Source organism: Ailuropoda melanoleuca, chromosome 3 (assembly GCF_002007445.2).
Source record: "Ailuropoda melanoleuca isolate Jingjing chromosome 3, ASM200744v2, whole genome shotgun sequence".
Classification (NCBI taxonomy): domain Eukaryota; kingdom Metazoa; phylum Chordata; class Mammalia; order Carnivora; family Ursidae; genus Ailuropoda; species Ailuropoda melanoleuca.
The window spans coordinates 97,201,259-97,218,666 of NC_048220.1; the positions used below are offsets into that span (position 1 = coordinate 97,201,259).

Here is a 17,408-nt window from a genome sequence, read left to right on the forward strand (position 1 = left end):
AAACAAAGCCATGGTAAGGACCCAGGTAATGTGAACTTTTAGTATGGGTTTGGCTTTTGTCTCCTTTTTTCCCTTTGTCCATGACCAGAGCAGGATGGTAAAATTGAGCATTACCAATCCCTAGAATGTCAGGGCTGGAAAGAACTATCTAGCCTATTCCCTTGTGCTATAGGTAGGTGAGCTGAGGTTCACAGAGAAGACTTGACCATAATCACTGAAACCCCAAATAATCCACTTATTACAAAATAACCTTCATGTTCTTCGATAAAACAGCTTGATATTTTTTCCAACTTGAGACTTAATGTTCCACTTCCTTCCTTTGGCCCAAGGTCACCATGCCACCCTCAACCAAGGCTGTGGGGACGTCCCTGGAGAAGATTCAGCAGCTCTTCCACAGATTTGAAGCTTTTGAACCTCAGCCAGTCATTCTCATCTACTGCGCCCTCTGACACTGACCTGGGGGACAGTTTGGGGGCCAACATGCCTAACACAGACTCAGAAGAGAGAGATGATGCATCTGTGTACAGTGGAGGCTACTCTACAGATGGTGGCTATAGGAGCAGCACATGGGACCAGGGTGACATCCAGGGGTCTGGATTGGATGCTTCCTTGGAGGAGGTGCTGGAGGCCCCAGCTCTGGGCCTTGCCAGCCCTGAGCTCTATTATGAGGCTGAGAGCCCTGATGAGGCAGCCCTGGTGCATGCTGCCCATGCCTACAGCTTCACGCTGGTGTCCCGGACACCTGAGCAGGTGACCGTGCGCTTGCCCCAGGGCACCTGCCTCACCTTTGACATCCTCTGCACCCTGGGCTTTGACTCTGTCAGGAAAAGAATGTCCGTGGTTGTGAGGCACCCACTGACGGGTGAGATCATCGTCTACACCAAGGGCGCAGATTCGGTTATCATGGACCTGCTGGAAGACCCAGCGTGTGGTGAGTCCCACCTCACCAGGGCTCTAGGAAGAGGGCTCCTTGGTTTAAGAGGCAGCACAGAACAGTAATAAGAAGCTTGAGTTATAGTATCACTTAGTCCAGCAGATCCTAATTTGAACAGAGGGCACAGATGCTTTCCTCAAAGCAGGTTCCTTAAATCATGCTGCATTCTGCATCTCCTCACCCTGGAGAATTACAGTGCTCATAAGCTTATTAAAGACTTAGAGCAGTCTTACACTGGAGAAACCTCTTTAACTTTATCCCAATTTCTGGTTTTTCACACTCCTTTAAACATGGATTATCCATACACATTTTTTTTTCTACCATGACATCCATTAACATAACCTAGAACACACTGTGGTCCTAACTCTTAGTTTGGGAGAGAAGCCAGATGAACCCAGGAAGGGAAGTGACTTAAGAGAGGTACACAGCCTAGCCCCAGGTATCCTGAATCCCAATTCGGAGCTTTTTCCATGCCACCAGAATTCTGCACTAGGCTCAGTCTGCTCTGGAAAGCCTCAGGTGTCCCTCTTCATCATCCTTTTCCCCAGCCTCCCCCAAATGGATTTTCATAAACTTGAGCCAAGCCAGAAAAATGTTCCAAAGTCCCTACATATCAGCGTCCAATTTTGGAGCAGCATGAATTAGTGTGCAGCCACTTCCTGATTGCTAACAAGAAGAAGACAGTTATGGGGCTATGATTCTCCCAGGATAGTAGATTCCAGCCAAGCTTTAGAATTGCCCAGGCAGCCCTGTGCCTCCTGCAGTATCAGCTGTGGACCAAAGCCAAGAGGTTCATGGGGATTGATGAGTGTTTAGAATGGGAAGGGAGCTAATTAGGTTTCTTCATCCCCAGACTCTGGCAGACAAGTGAATTCGGTGTTTCTGAGTCAAGGGAACCACAGCATTCTATCCCTGGGCAACAGCCATCCAAGCTGCCCTGGAGATTTTTTTTTTAATTTGTTCCTCACCTGATTCCAAAGTGGATTCGAGATGCTTCCAATAAAAGACACATACACAATATTACTATAAGAATTGAGAATCAAAGCTTTGAAAAGGAGAGAAGAAAATAACCCTAGGTGTAATATATTCACAGTGTTTGAACATTCAGTTTGACCCTGAGGTTCCTGGTAGCCTGAGCAAAAAAATAAACCCCAAGGCACACTGGTAGAAGGCAAAAGAGACTCATCTCAGGGAGCTAATATCTTTGAAAATAAAATATTGTAGGTAGTGCTCAATAAGCACAAAGACTGTGCTCAAGGCACCAGGGAAAAAGTAGTATCTGAAAAATGAGATAATCTTTAAAAGGATTTTTATATTGCATAAAAACAGCCTTGGAATACTCTTGGGAAAAATCAGAGATTTGTTGGACTTTCTCATATTTATTTTACTGTAATGAATTGTATGTTTAATTTTGCATTATATGGAGAGAGTAGATGAGGTACACAAAACCTGCTTACTACCTAGGGCCTCTAAGATCACAATCCAGCCCTGGTAAAGAAGGATTTGGAAGCCTTTTCCCAGCTCAGCTTTACATAGTGCTGCTTCTGATTAGTGATGTCTGTGACATCTTAAGTAAAGGAGGTGGGGATGGCATCAATCCTGCCCCATACCTGCCAATCCAGGCTGAAAAATTCTTTTTATCTGACAGATAAAAGTGCTGGATTTTCAGGAGAAAATGATAAAAGAAAAAACATCAGACTTCATTAAGGGAACTTCAACACAATGAAATATTTTTTCATGCTAGATTTATAGGAAATGCAAAAAATATTTTTTCTAGGGCTATTTCCTATTATAGAAAGCAAGCCTAACTCAAAAAACCCAATATGATGAAGAAATTAGCAATGAGATTCAGATCTGTGGCTATCTTGGGACCTAAGTTGGTATAAACACTGAAGTAGATGACAGAGGGGATCATGGATGGTATGTCTAAGACTTCGCAAACAGTTGATCACCCAGGGCTAAACTGGCTACATGGAAAACACCCAAGGCAACAACAAAGATTCAGACTTCTTTCCCCTGATTCAGCAGGGCTTCAACTGGACCTGGGGACCTCTGTTATTTGTGTAAGTTCCCAGGTGATTCTGATGCAAATGTATTTGGGAACAATACCTAAGACAACCCACCATCCCTAAATAGGACTTTTCTCAGCTAGGCTTTTGATGATCAGATATAGAAAGCAGAGAACTTAAGGATTCCTGGAGTTATCATGGGACATCATAGGACATCATGACAACCAGGAAAGATCTTCCATGTTTCTGGGGTGGGCTATAAGGGGATTCCTCCTCACTCTTTCAGAGTGTTAGAAACAAGGATCCCCAAGCATTTGTACATGACCTCATGGAGGACAATGACTATTTGACAGTAACTGACATGGATGTGGAAAAGAAGGTGAGAAAAATCCGAGCCAGGACCCAGAAGCACCTAGACTTGTATGCAAGAGATGGCCTTCGAACACTGTGCATCGCCAAGAAGGTAAAAATAAATTCCTTCCTTAATAGCTATAAAGCCTCAACCCTAACTCTGTCTTTTCTATTTCTTTTTAGAAGACCCTTAATATTGGTTGTTTTAGTATTTTCAAAATTAGCTATTCTGACTCACCACAAAGACCCAGCATTTTGACAGTTATGCTGGGGCAGAACTCTGAATGGCAAGGTTCCATATGAGTGTGGCTTTGTTGTTCCCTGTTTTTCATTATGTATACATATAATTGGTAACCCATAACTCATAAAATAATTTTTAAGGTTATAATTTTTCCTTCAAAGTAGCTTTTTTAAATTTTGCATTATTTGCCTATGTTTGAAATTTGGGAGATACTCTGTGATCACATAAAAATCTAGATTTCTGGTTTCTCTTAAAAATTTAGAGGATCTGATGAACCAGGTCTCCATTCTTGAATAGCAACTAATAGCTAGAGCCTTGTAGTAGCTGATCCCTTTGATGAAGGGTATATTCTCTTGTGTTCTGCAATTGGTCACAGCCCCTATCTTCCTTGCTGTCTTGACCTTGGCCCAGCTATAGTAATGTAATCACTCACCTCTCGCCCTGCAGACCTTTGACTTTTCAGACCCTGCAAGGGAGGCAGGGAAAGAGATATGAATCCCAGAGTAGGGGCTTCTAATGAGACACCTAAAATCAGATAGGGGAGCTATGATGACATGCATTTCTAGATGACTAACCTACCTGTATCCCTTTGGTTTTACCCCATAGTGCCATGTGTAGAAGGAAAAGCAAAGAATATTTGGTTGTTGGACAAAAGAATCATTTATTGCTATAAGAGACAGTATGCATGTAATGCCAAGAGAGGGGTCTAAATGTGCTATGGACTCCAAGGGAGAAAGATATGCCCTCCAGTAGGATTCTTCCAGCTACTGGGTACCTCCAATAGCTAGTGGAACAGTCTACTAGGCTATGCAAGATCTGACTGCTGCTTACCTTAACCAGCATCATTGCTGCCTCTTCTCTGTCTGGCTCTCCATCCTTTAGCCAACTGGTATATTCAAAGTGAACACAAAGAAATCTGAGTTCATTGTTGTTTCATGGCCTTTGCATTTGTCCCTCTCTTTGACTGACCCCTTCCCGTCATTGGATCTCAACTTGCATGTCACTTTGTCTAAGACAACTGAAGATCCAAATGAAATAACCCCACAGCTTCCCCCAATCTAGTCACACTCCATCATGTCACCCTCTTTGTTTTCTGTAAAGAGCCCCTTAAAATTATCTGTCCTTTTAAATAATTTACTTGGATTAATGTCTCTCACCCTCCACTAGTTCATAAGCCCAGGCATGCAGCTATCTTGTCCATCTTGATCACTGCTATACCTCCAGTGCCTAGAGAACAGCAGGGACTCAGTGGTGATAATGGAGCATGAGGATTAATATATCATTGATTCATGCACTCAAAAAAAATCATTGAGGAGAAATAGTTGTGTAGGGAATTGTAATTCCTACATCTAATTGTATAGGGAAGTTCAAACAGGCCCATAGGATGCCCAGCATACAAGAATGGGGTGGGATTCACCCTACATTGGGAAAGAGCCTCTTCCCGTCCCACAGGTCATAACTGAAGATGACTTCCGTCGATGGGCCAGTTTCCGGTGTGAGGCAGAGGCATCCCTCGACAACCGAGACGAGCTGCTAATGGAGACCACACAGCATCTGGAGAATCAACTCACCTTACTCGGTAGCTAAAAATAAGTCATCACTAAATTAAAAAGAAAAAAAAGGAATGCTACAAGCTGTAGAGGGAGTTCTTGGCCCTGACTCTGACACTGCTGCAGATGTGTCTCAATTAAAAGCCTTCCCTGGAGTGCCCTTCCAGGTATTTGGCACAAATGGTGCAGATATCCAATCCAGACTCCACAAGCCACTTCCTGAGCATGCCTAGGAGCATTCCCACACTTCCTGCTGGATAAAGCCCAGGAGCTTGGTTACTTCTCCTCCATTTCTTCAAATGTTTATTGAGCACCTACTATATGCCAAGTAGCATACTAGGCATTGGGACTAGGGAACAAGCGCTATAGGCCCTATCCTCCCAGAGCTCAATCTAGCAAGGAAACTGGATGATTAAACAAGGAATTTCAAACAAGTATGATGAGGACTGGGCTGGAAGATTTACCTGGTGGTATGGGAGCAAAAGTAAAAGGTGCCAACCTAGACTGGGGCCAAGGAGAGTTCTGGAAGGCAGGAGTGAGCAGAGGAGCTGGTCAAGCAAAGGCAGAGAGTTTTCAGGCAGAGGAAGGGGCTTGAATGAAGAGCTAGACGTGAGACAGCCCGGACAGGCTAGAAACCCTAATGTCTGCCATGGCTGGACCACAGAGTGTGGGGAAAAACATAATGTGAGGTGGGAAAGCTCAGCATGACCCAGGTTATGAAGGATACATAAATCATATGCTAATGGTTTAGAGAGGAGGGAGTAAAAGCAGAAACAGATTCATGTTTTACAAAAAGCTGCTGCTATATGGAAGTTCGACTGATACACTAAGGTAAAGACGAGAAGCAGGGAGACCAGCTAAGAGATAGTCTTCTCTTTCTGTGTGAGGTAAAACAATACCCAGAGAGAAGGAGGAGGCTTTGTTTATCAGGGTTAATCACCTCACAGCTAGGAGCAGGATCTGGAAAAGGCAATACCTGATGCATGCACGTGCTGACCACATGGCTAAAGCCTTCTTTCATCTTAGGAGACAATGCTGAGCTGGGGATGAGAGCCAAATCTTGGTCTTGTGCTGTGTGCTCAGGGACCCATCCCCACACCCCCTGAGCCCTAGCTTCTCCTCCATATAAATCAGACTGCTCCAAGCTCTCAGCCAGGAGGGTGTGCAAGGGGAAAGAACAAGGATTGCTGTAAGAAGACAGTGATGCCTTTACATATTAAAGGTAGCAGCAAGATTGGGCAGGAAGCGTGGCAACAGGGGGAGACCTATTCCCCACCTCCTTCAGCCTTTTTTCTTTTTTTTCTGTGTTTTGACTCCAGAGCCTTTTGCCTGCTGCCTCCCAAAGCCTCTCTGAAAGCTGGCCATGAGAACTTATTTTAACAGCAACCAGAGGGTAGCCAGGCCAGACAGTTCTGTGCACACACAAGGCCACAGAATGTCATCCCAGGAGGGCACGTTACTCCCTCCGCAGCCGCCTGAGGTTGCTTTTGTTTCAGGGAGCGCTTTGGTCTCAGTCCCTGAGAGGTGCTCCTCCCTTGTTCTGCATGAAAGAGAATGTGTTTGTCAGGATCTGTTGGCTTCCCTTGCTGGGAACGACTTCCACAGCCTTTCTGTTTCGTTTCTTCTTTCACACAAATAAATGTGTTTTTCCTCTTTTCTCCTTCACTCTGCTTCCCTGTAATGTAAATCAGCTTTAGAATCTCACCTTCCAGGCTAACCCTTGGAGGGAAAGACAAGGACTGAACCATCCCTTTTCGTAGGGCTGTTTGCGCATTTGGGCCTGCAGTACAAAAGAGGCACATTTCAGGATAGAGTCATTATTTTTGTTCCCTCAAGGTGGATTGGGGAGGAGAGCTTTGGGGCTGGGAGGAGATTTCATCTTACCACCAAGAATCTGCTGTGCCACTAAAGCGGCATTGCATTCACACTAGGCCCCACACTATGAAATGATGTTTTCAATATGCATCCAGTGTAACTGCTTTGCCAACCTATTGTCACTAGGGATTATTAAAAGAGATGAAATGCCTTGCTCCTGCCCAGAGTAAAATGGGTAGCCATTAGTCTGTTGTCTGAAGTGAATCACGATTTAAATGCAGATTAATTTATGCTTAATCACTTAGCAACTATTTGATATTTGGGTATATATTCATCAGGGTTGGTGCAAAGCTTGAGATCATTCAAAAAGTATAGTCTGTATATTTAATTCCAAGAATATTATCAAAAATCTGAGTCCCTATTCTGCCATGAGCTGTTACAGAGCAGTCTCTCCACTTCTCTCCATTCCTTTGCTGCTCCACTCACCCAGGCTACGCCACCACACCCCTGCTCAGCCTCTAAACTCATCCTGTTTCCCCCAATCTCCAGTCCATTCTCTAGAATGATCTTCTTAAAACTCAAAACTGATCCTGTCACTCTCCAACTTCATTCCCCTTAATAGCTTTCTTGTCTACCAAATAAATCCAAAATCTTACAATGCCCTCACAAGGCTCTGCATGTTTCAGCGGGCTTACCTCCCTTCCTGGCCCCTTCTCCCACCCCACTCTGCCTCCTGTCCTGTGCTTTCTTCTAGTCTGACCTCTGGGCCTTCATACATGCTCATCCCTCTACCTGGAATTCTCCTCCTTTGCCATTTCTTGGCCTTATCTTCCAGGTCTGAGCTCAAATGACGGTTCCTAACAAGATCGTCCCTGACTTTCTAGATGAAGTTCAGGTCTCCTAGCATATGTTCACCTGGCACCCTGGGCTTTTCTTCTCATATAGTTAAGTTATAAATCCTTTTTCAACAAGCTTTTGAGCTGCAAGAGGGTAGAGACCGACTCCATTTCACTGCTGTATCCTGGGTGCTTACCACAGCCTAGAATGTGGAAGATATTTAATAATCACTACCTGACTTGATAGAGCTTTAGGGAACTTAAGCAGTTTTTCACTCTAATCGTAAGCTCTGGTGTCTTTGATCACTCCAGGAGCCACTGGGATCGAAGACCGGCTACAAGAAGGGGTTCCAGACACAATCGCTGCTCTGCAGGAGGCTGGGATCCAACTCTGGGTCTTGACTGGAGATAAGCAGGAGACAGCAATCAATATCGCCTATTCCTGCGGATTGTTAGATCAGACTGACACTGTTTACTCCATTAATACAGAAAGTCAGGTGAGGCCGAAGTAGAGACCAGATGTCCAAGTGCAGACTTGCAGATGTCCAAGTATGTTTTGGTGGGATGAGAGAGAGAAAGAGAAAGGAAGAAGCAGAGTCCTAAAACTGCCATTTTCAACCCCCAGTAGGTTGTGGGCGGCAGGGGATGGGGTTTGGAGAGAGGACTGTGTAAAGTCTGAACAGGCCCTAGGCCAACAAGAGATAGGCTTATGAGTGGGATTTGGATACACAGAGAAGCACCCCTACCCTCAAAATATCACTGAACCTTGGAGCTCAGAGGTCCCTGAAAGTCATTCACCCCATCTCCATGAATCATTGATCAGTTTGATTATATTACATCTAGTAGTGCATGTTAGAAAGTTTTGATCTTCCAAATTCCACTCTTGGCCCAATCTCCGTATTTTACAAATGAGGAAACAAAAGACCCCTGGGACTAAGTCACCCAGGATCACCCTGGTAGTTTCTGACAGAACTAAATCTAGAGCACTGTCCTCTTGCCAGGCCAGTGCTCTCTGTGTAATAGCACATTATTTGCTCACAGAACCCCGGTTGTCAGTTTCTTATACTTCGGATTAACTCTCCCATTGAAAAAGCCCCATTTAAATTAAAATGATTCTGAGTCAAAATCTCAGCTCCAATTAATATGTCAAATTGGTTTGCCACAGAATAAAACCTGAAGGGAATGATTCATGAGACCAGTATGTTTTGATGGGATGAGAGAGAGAGAAAGAGAAAGGGAGGAGCAGAGTCCTAAAACTGCAGTTTTCAATCCCCAGTAGGTTGTGGGCAGCAGGGGTTGGGCTTTGGAGAGAGGACTGTGTAAAGTCTGAGGAAGAGTATTCAAAATTATAATACAGTTTTATATTTAGGAGAAGAAAATCTATTTTCACAATGCAAACTGCAGAAAGTGAAGTTCCAACATCTTGGCTAATGAATATGGGAAGTAGCCATTGAGATGTATGCTCCTACCAAAAGGAAACAAGCAGAAAAAGTACTGGAGGGGTGATGGGTGGAGGGCACTGAGAGACGTAGGCATACCATAGGGAAAAGGATGGAAAAGAGGTAAGAAGATGGGAAAGAACAGCACAGAAAAGGAGGCAGGGAAGATGCTGGAACCTCAGTCTTTCAGTTTTGCTTAGGACTGATTGGACCCAGAACAGAAGTTTAGGAGGTTTAAATCTGGTTTTTATTCCATAAAGGATCCACATACACATATTTTTTTTAAAAGTAGTGTATACTATGAAAAGTGCCTAAGGCCCTTTACAAGAGCTGGAAAAATCACTTTTTAGTCCAGTGCACAGATTATGCTGTGATTAGATTAAACCCCAATGAATTTTCAAAATGAAAATAATCTTGGGGAAATCTTTGGCATTAATATTATGCCTAGGAAAGAAAGTAATTTGCTGCTTGCTTGAGTACTTGATCCCTGTAATAACATTGATATCTGCCTGCCCCGCTTGCAATGGAAATTCTATGTGCAATGATTATTTCACTCCATATGATTCCAGAAGGAGGACATGGGCAAACTTCTGAGTCAGTGAGCCCAAGAAGGATAGAGTGGGCTTTTATGGTTTCTGTTAAATGCAATGCATTCCTCTAGGAAGCTGAAGACGTTTAGCAATTTATTAGCCAACATTCCTAAGGAACGTGGGTCATGTTTCATGTTTTGTTCAGTCACTATTGACTCATTTAAAGCTGTCTGGGACCCTCTCAGATGATATCTGAATGTTAGGCCCTGTCCATACCCTGAGCCCACTAAACCTCTAAGATTAGTCTTTCGCACCCCTTACCCAGGAAAAAGTGGTGGCTACATGGATATGTTAAGCCAGAAACTGGGGAGATCCATTCCAAATCTCAGATTTACTTAAACCCTAGTTTAATGTAATTATGTATTCAGTGAATATTTCCTCCTAGGGTTTTAATCTGCCTAATTCATTATAAATTGATTTAGGGCTACTGTTTCTTTGTTATGTACCTTAAAGCTATAAGCAGGTTATGGGACCTCTCTAAACCTCAGGGTTCACATCCATAAAATGAGAGACTTACTAACCCATCATTGAAAGTGCTGGTCTGTCAAGGAATTTAGAAGGGACTAGAGTATTAGACAGAAACTAATAACAGCAATGATTATTATCATTATTAGTAACATATATTGAAAGCTTAATACATTCCAGGTACCATACCTCCCTAAACTTCACTCTCCTCATATGTAAAATAGGGATTAGAAAGATTTATTTCAGAGGCTATGGAGAAGATTAAATAAGATCATAGAAGAAAAATACTTATTAGCACAGTATTTGTGTTAGTTAACAAATTACTCCAAAATTTAACATCTGCAAAGAACCAACATTTATTATCCCACAGTTTCTGTGGGTCAGGAGTCCAGGGGCAGCTTAACTGGGTACCTCTGGTTCCAGGTCTTTCTGGAGGCTGCAAACTGTCAGTCAGGGCTGTATGCTCATCCGAAGGCTCAACTGGTAGGTAGTTTGGGCACGGAGAGAAGGCCTTCTTCTAAGCCCACAGACATGATTGCTGGCAAACTTCAATTCCTCACCACGTGGGCCTCTCCATAGAGCTGCTTCACGGCATGCCAGCTGCTTTCCCCCACAGCAAGCCATCCAAGAGAGAGGGAAAAGAGTGCCAAATTGGAAGCCATGATCTCTTTATAAGCTAATCTGGGAGGTGACATCCCATCACTTTTGCAGAATTCTCTACATTAGAAAGGAATTGCTAGATGTGGCTCACACCCAAGGGAAGGGATTACACAGGAGCGTCCATCCCAGGAGGGCAGGGATCATTGAGAACCATCTTAGAGGCTCCCTTCCACAGTATCTGGCATATACTAAAGGTTAAATGAATGGCAACTATTGTGGTTACTATATCACACTTCGAAATAAGTAAATTCAGAGATTTTATTTTGAAACTTATATCTCCAATGACTTCCTGCAGCCATATGTTGGAGAAATTTATATAATTTGTGCTGGCCCCAACTCGCAGCATGGACTGTCTTGATCTCTTTCCCAGATAAGTGCCTCAGGCATAACCACCCACTCCTGGAACTACTTCCTGTCACCCCTCTAGGTTCTGGGCGTAGCCTATTGCTCGCAACACTCAATTTAGCATCCCCTAAGGGAAGACTCAGGAATGATTAACTGCAGTTTTACTCACTCCAGAATAAATGACTCCAAATATTCTCAGAAGCTTCTAGATCGATGGTCCCCAAACCTATCATTTCAGAACAAGCTTCACAATTTTTGCCTAATCCACATATTACCTGTACTGTTTTTTCTATTTAATGATTTCATTTAAATTGACTGAATTTAAACACTTAAATTTATTTTTAGAATTTTTTTAGCACTACAGTAAGTGAAAATCATCTTTGCCATGGATAAAAGAACACTGCTAAATAAAGATCATGTGGACAAAATCAGAGAGGAAGATAAACCATAAGAGACTCTTAATCATAGGAAACAAACTGGGGGTTACTGGAAGGGAGGGAGGTAGAGGGATGGAGTAACTGGATGATGGGCATTAAGGAAGGCACTTGATGTAATGAGCACTGGGTATTATATAAGACTGACGAATCACTGATCTCTACCTCTGAAAAGGATAATATATGTTAATTAATTGAATTTAAATTTTTTAAAAGTTTATAAAAAATCATGTGAACAAAACAATGCTATTAAAATTGATGATCCAGTTGACTGCCACAAGTTTTCTCTATCTTTATTTGAAAGTAGTGTTGCAAAATCTAAAGAGGCACTAAGGATATATTTCGAACCAAAGTGTGACTTTATCTCTGATACAATCAAAGGTAAAAGAGGAAAATTGATAAGAGCAAATAAGTTCTTCACTATGTTTCAAGGTAAACATCAGAAAAAATCAGTAAGAAGTTTCTTTACATCAGTAAGATGTTCACATTCATCATCAGTTTTAGCCAAAATGACCAATATATTCATACCAACAGATAAACATACAACATATTTTTTCAATTAAAAGCCATAATGTCAGTAGCAATGATCTGCCTCCACTAGTAAGTTACTAGGGCAAGTTACTAATGATTTCACTGTTTCAGTTTCCTCATTACTCAATTTCCTAAGGAGAACTAAAATGACTTGTGAGAAATAGAAAGCATTATACCATCATGACACATTGTCATTATTTACCATCACATTCTATTATTAGCTTATACCATCCCTGTGTCAGTCCCCAGCTTGCTGAGCTACTTCCCCTCCCATTCCCTAGCAGTCTCTATTTTGCCATTAATTTGCTTCCAAATTAATATTGCTTTGATGCCTTTTGAAATATTGCAGAGAAATTAGAGAAATCAGAGAATGATTCCTGGGTAATCTCTATGGTGGTAGAGTTTCATAACCATTTTACTAAAGGATAAAGTGAGATCTTTAACCTACATTTCTAGTGCTGCTTACTAATACAATATTTATTACTCTAACTCTATAGGAAACTTGCGAATCCATCCTCAACTGTGCACTGGAAGAAGTAAAGCAATTTCATGGACCACAGAAGCCAGACCGCAAGCTCTTCGGGTTCTGTTTACCTTCTGAGACGCTACCCCCCACATCAAGAGCTGCAGTTCCAGACGTTGGACTGGTCATCAATGGGAAGACATTGAATGCCATTTTTCAGGGAGAACTGGAGATGAAATTTTTGGAGTTGACTCAGTACTGCCGGTCTGTCCTATGCTGCCGTTCCACCCCGCTCCAGAAGAGTATGATAGTGAAGCTGGTGCGAGACAAGTTGAGCGTCATGACCCTTTCCATAGGTACCCATCTTGCTGAGATGTGAGCGTAGCCTGTGAGGCTGATCTCACAAGAGGCCTGGACCAGAGGTGGGAGGTCATAATTCAAAGTTGAGATACCCAGGCTGAGGATCCCTGTCTTACACTGAGAGAGTTCAAAGTGACAGCCAAGACGTGGCAGCCAGGAGATGCAGCAGAGACTGAGTGGGAGAGTGATTCAAAGTTCTCAGGATTAGCAGGTCACTGAGGAAAGATTAGTACTTGAATGGAGGTAAAAGCCAGAAGGAGCCTCAAATTCAGAACATTCACATAACTCAGTAATACACACTCAGGCCAATTCAGTTCTGGGACACAGACCATTTCCCTTTTGATGCTTACTTAACACCTGGCATAATAATATAAACCTCAGTTGTTTGTGGATTTGGTATTCTGCTGAGTGTTGATGGCTGGTGGGGAGACTGCAGAAGAGGAGCCTATCCCATATGTTCACTCCTGCAGGGAATGGCCAGCAATCCCTGTACTGACTGATGAAAGATGACTCCAAACTTCGCCATGAAAGAGAGGAAAAGGCAAGGGGGTCAACTCTCAGAGGCGAAGACCCTTTGCTCTTCTTTGCTCCCACTTTTATTGGTCCTTCAAGAAAATCACAAATGCTTTATTACTGTTCCTCAAGCACAGGTTGACAAGGGGTCTTACTGAAACTGGGAGGATCTGTTTATGGGAAAGATAGGATATGCTAATCTTCATGTTCTCTGAGTTCTGCTAAACACAGCCTAAGGGACAATGCCTACATCTCTTAGACCACAGGGCGACTGTTTGGCTAGGAAAGCTTCAGGAAGGCAAGTCCCCGCGGCATTCCAATGGCAGAATGGTCACACAGACGTTGGCATTGCAAAGGCCTACACACTTCTCTGAAACCTTCCGGCCTGCAGCTGCCTCTGTGTTACATTGTAGCAAGTCAGGTACTACGGCTGATTTCATGCTCTGCATTAACCCCAACACGTTCCTAAATACAAGGCCCAGCACAAAGCATACACACAACAAATGCTGGCTGACCTGTTGGTTGATGAAAAAATTCCTCATAGGAGACTAAACTTTAATCATTGTTAAGGCAGAGAAATAAAAACTGTATCTACATCAAACCTTCCAGGAACAAGCAAACCTGGTCTACAAGAATCTTCATGACCTGGTCTCCACTAACCCTCCAGCCACATCCTTCACAACAGCTTCTGTCCGTTCCCCAACATCTGANGCAGAGAAATAAAAACTGTATCTACATCAAACCTTCCAGGAACAAGCAAACCTGGTCTACAAGAATCTTCATGACCTGGTCTCCACTAACCCTCCAGCCACATCCTTCACAACAGCTTCTGTCCGTTCCCCAACATCTGGCGCTCCGTGTTCTAACCAAATGGAGCTGCTTACCATTCTCCACGAGCCTTGTCCTCTCTCACTCCCAGGACTTTGCACAAGCTATTTCCTCTGTAAAACACCCTTTGTTCCAATCCCACCTACCCTTCCTTCTCTCTGGGAACTCCTGCAGCACAGAGCCCTGAGAGCTGCAGAGTCCCGATCTGCTTTCTGGGATGGCCTGCTCAGGAGACCATGTGTTCCTTGAACAGAGGGACCATGTCAGTTTTACCATTTTGTCTGTGCTCTGTGCATATACCAAGCACATAGTAAATATTGCATTCATTTAGGGATATTCCTAAAGATGGTTCCAGGTTCTATCCTTCCTACACAGACATGAAAAGAGATTTTCCTTCCTGGTATTTCAAATTAAGAAGCCTATTTACACATTGTTTTTTCTCCCAGTCTTCAGGCAAAAGCAANAAAAAAAAAAAAAAAAAAAAAAAAAAAAAAAAAAAAAAAGAGGGAGTGGGCAGAAGAATACGGAGAGCAGAGCTTTAGCAACTGTATCCTACTTTTATTCCCTGAATTGTCCTCTTTAAAACTCTAGACACACACAAGGCAACAGCCCAGGACAGACTCCCTGAGGTAAGAAATTGGCTCCATTGCCATAGAAGCAGAAACAAAACCAGGAGGGTGAGCAATGGCCTGATTGCCCACCTCTGCTTCCACCGATTTGCTAACAGAAGAGGTTAAAGGGTGGATTTGCTCTCCATGGGGAAGAAAAAAATAACGTGCTCCTATACTATCATAAAAAAAAAATCATTACAAGAATAATGGCTACTTACAGTGACAAAATTTTTAAGATTTAATTTCATTGCCAAATAACTAAGGGAAGAAAATTCTCTCCCCCAATTCCATATTCTCTATGTTATCTAATATATATTTAATTGCATTCTATTATGAGAACCTACTGGAAAAAGAGGTGGGGCCAGGAGGAAAATGAAGGCAATGCAGTCCACAAACCATGGTCACCAGCCTGAGTCCAGCCCCCTACATGTTTTTGCGGGGATATAAGAATGATTTTTATGTTTTTAACTGTAAATCGTGTAAAAGACTATTTGCCTCTCAGCAAGAACAGTTGTTCAATTTTGCTTCTTGGCCCACAGAGCCTAAAATATTTGCTATCTGGCCCCTTATAGAAAAAGTTTGCTAATCTCTGGTCTGAAAGATAAAGCTCTGGGAAAAACTAGGTTTGTAAGAAAACCCTCACTGTATACAGCTGTGCTGTCCAAAACGGTGGCCGCCTAGCTATATATAGGTATTGAAATTTAAAATTAAATAGAATTTCACCAGCCGCATCTCAATACTCACATGGGGCTAGTGGTTTCTATATTAGACAGTAAAGATACAGGATATTTCCATCATCACAGACCTATATGACAGTGCTGGAGGCTGTGTGTGTATTTCCATGCCCTAACCTCTAATTTCCTGAAACAAACACCTTAGTGTGTTAAATGGGAACTCAGTGTGACTAAATGTTCCTCAACCAGAAAAAATCTGTCAATCCCATTTTCCTGTATTCAGAAACAAAACTGAACGCCATCCCTGTCCTTGGACACCATTGACAATCGGATGATTCAGCTGTCCAGATTCCAATGGTCTTAATATGGTAAATATTTTAGCTTATACTGAGTTAGGAAAGGTAGCAAAGATCTTCACGCCAATGCTCCTGGGCCCCTTCCCTAGCTGGTTTACCCTTGCAGAATCTCTATGTTGCTCAAATTTTCCGTTCGCTCATTAGTGAAGTCCATTGTAACATTTGTGAAGGTTTTTTTTTTTTTGTAAACTGTAAAGCACTGCCACAGACTCACTATTGTATTCCCAATACCTAATATTGTGCCTAGAAGAAAGACACAATAAACATTTGTCAAATAATGAATAGAGCTTCTTGTCAAAGAAGAAAAGACCTCTCTCAGGCCAAATACTGTAGCAATGACTTTTCTTATAGGACTATTCAGAGCAATGTTAAAAGTATTCAATTATGTACAAATGGGGACACTTTAGAGCCATTAGTGTAACACCCTTTTCATTGTCATGCAGCAGTTAGACCGGGAATAAAGACACCTCACGATCTCTCTCCTTTCAGGTGATGGAGCAAATGACGTAAGCATGATTCAAGCTGCTGACATTGGAATTGGGATATCTGGACAGGAAGGCATGCAGGTACTGTGCCCCTCAATTCTTCTCATTTCTTCCCTAACTCCCCTTGATCCTTTTTGAAGAGTTATGGAATTCCCCCACAGTGTTGGAGGAACTTCTCCCCAAGAGCTTTGCAGAATTATCATCTGAGAGTCACAAGGCTTCCATGTCTATACATAACCTCCATCACTATACCCCTGCTACCCAGTCCTTCTGATACAGAGGAAAATTGAAGGGTGCTTAGCTTTTTTTTGGGGGGGGGGGTGCAAAAAGGTGGGTTTATTTTTTATTTTTTATTTTTTGTTATTATGATATGTTAGTCACCATACAGTACATCATTAACTTTTGGTATAGTGTCCATGATTCGTTGTTTGCATATAACTCCCAGTGTTCCATGCAATACGTACCCTCCTTAATACCCTTCACCGGGCTAGCCCAACCCCCCACACCCCCCTCCCGTCTAAAACCCTCAGTTTGTTCCTGGAGTCCATAGTCTCTCATGGTTCGTCTCCCCCTCTGAATTCCCCCCTTCATTTTTCCCTTCCTTCTCCTAAAGTCCTCCATGCTATTCCTTATGTTCCACACATAAGTGAAACCATAAAATTGTCTTTCTCTGCTTGACTTATTTCACTTAGTGTAATCTCCTCCAGTTCCATCCATGCTGGTGCAAATATTGTGTAATCATCCTGTCTGATGGCTAATATTCCATTGTATATATGGACCACTGTTGAAAGGCATCTCGGGTCCTTCCACAGTTTGGTTATTGTGACATTGCTGCTATGTACATTAGGGTGCATATGGCCCTTATTTGCACTACATCTGTATCGTTGGGGTAAACACCCAGTAGTGCAATTGCTAGGT

General features: G+C 42.7%; 1 protein-coding gene across 1 annotated transcript in view; it reads left to right on the plus strand.

Annotated features, from left to right (window-relative positions):
• Positions 1 to 17,408, plus strand: part of ATP10B (ATPase phospholipid transporting 10B (putative)) — a 273,096-nt gene that overhangs the window by 212,464 nt on the left and 43,224 nt on the right. The window contains 7 exon segments of the mRNA XM_019795040.2: positions 330 to 398; positions 400 to 931; positions 3,297 to 3,406; positions 4,988 to 5,114; positions 8,049 to 8,233; positions 12,698 to 13,019; positions 16,495 to 16,571. Coding sequence (XP_019650599.2) covers positions 330 to 398; positions 400 to 931; positions 3,297 to 3,406; positions 4,988 to 5,114; positions 8,049 to 8,233; positions 12,698 to 13,019; positions 16,495 to 16,571 — 1,422 coding nt within the window.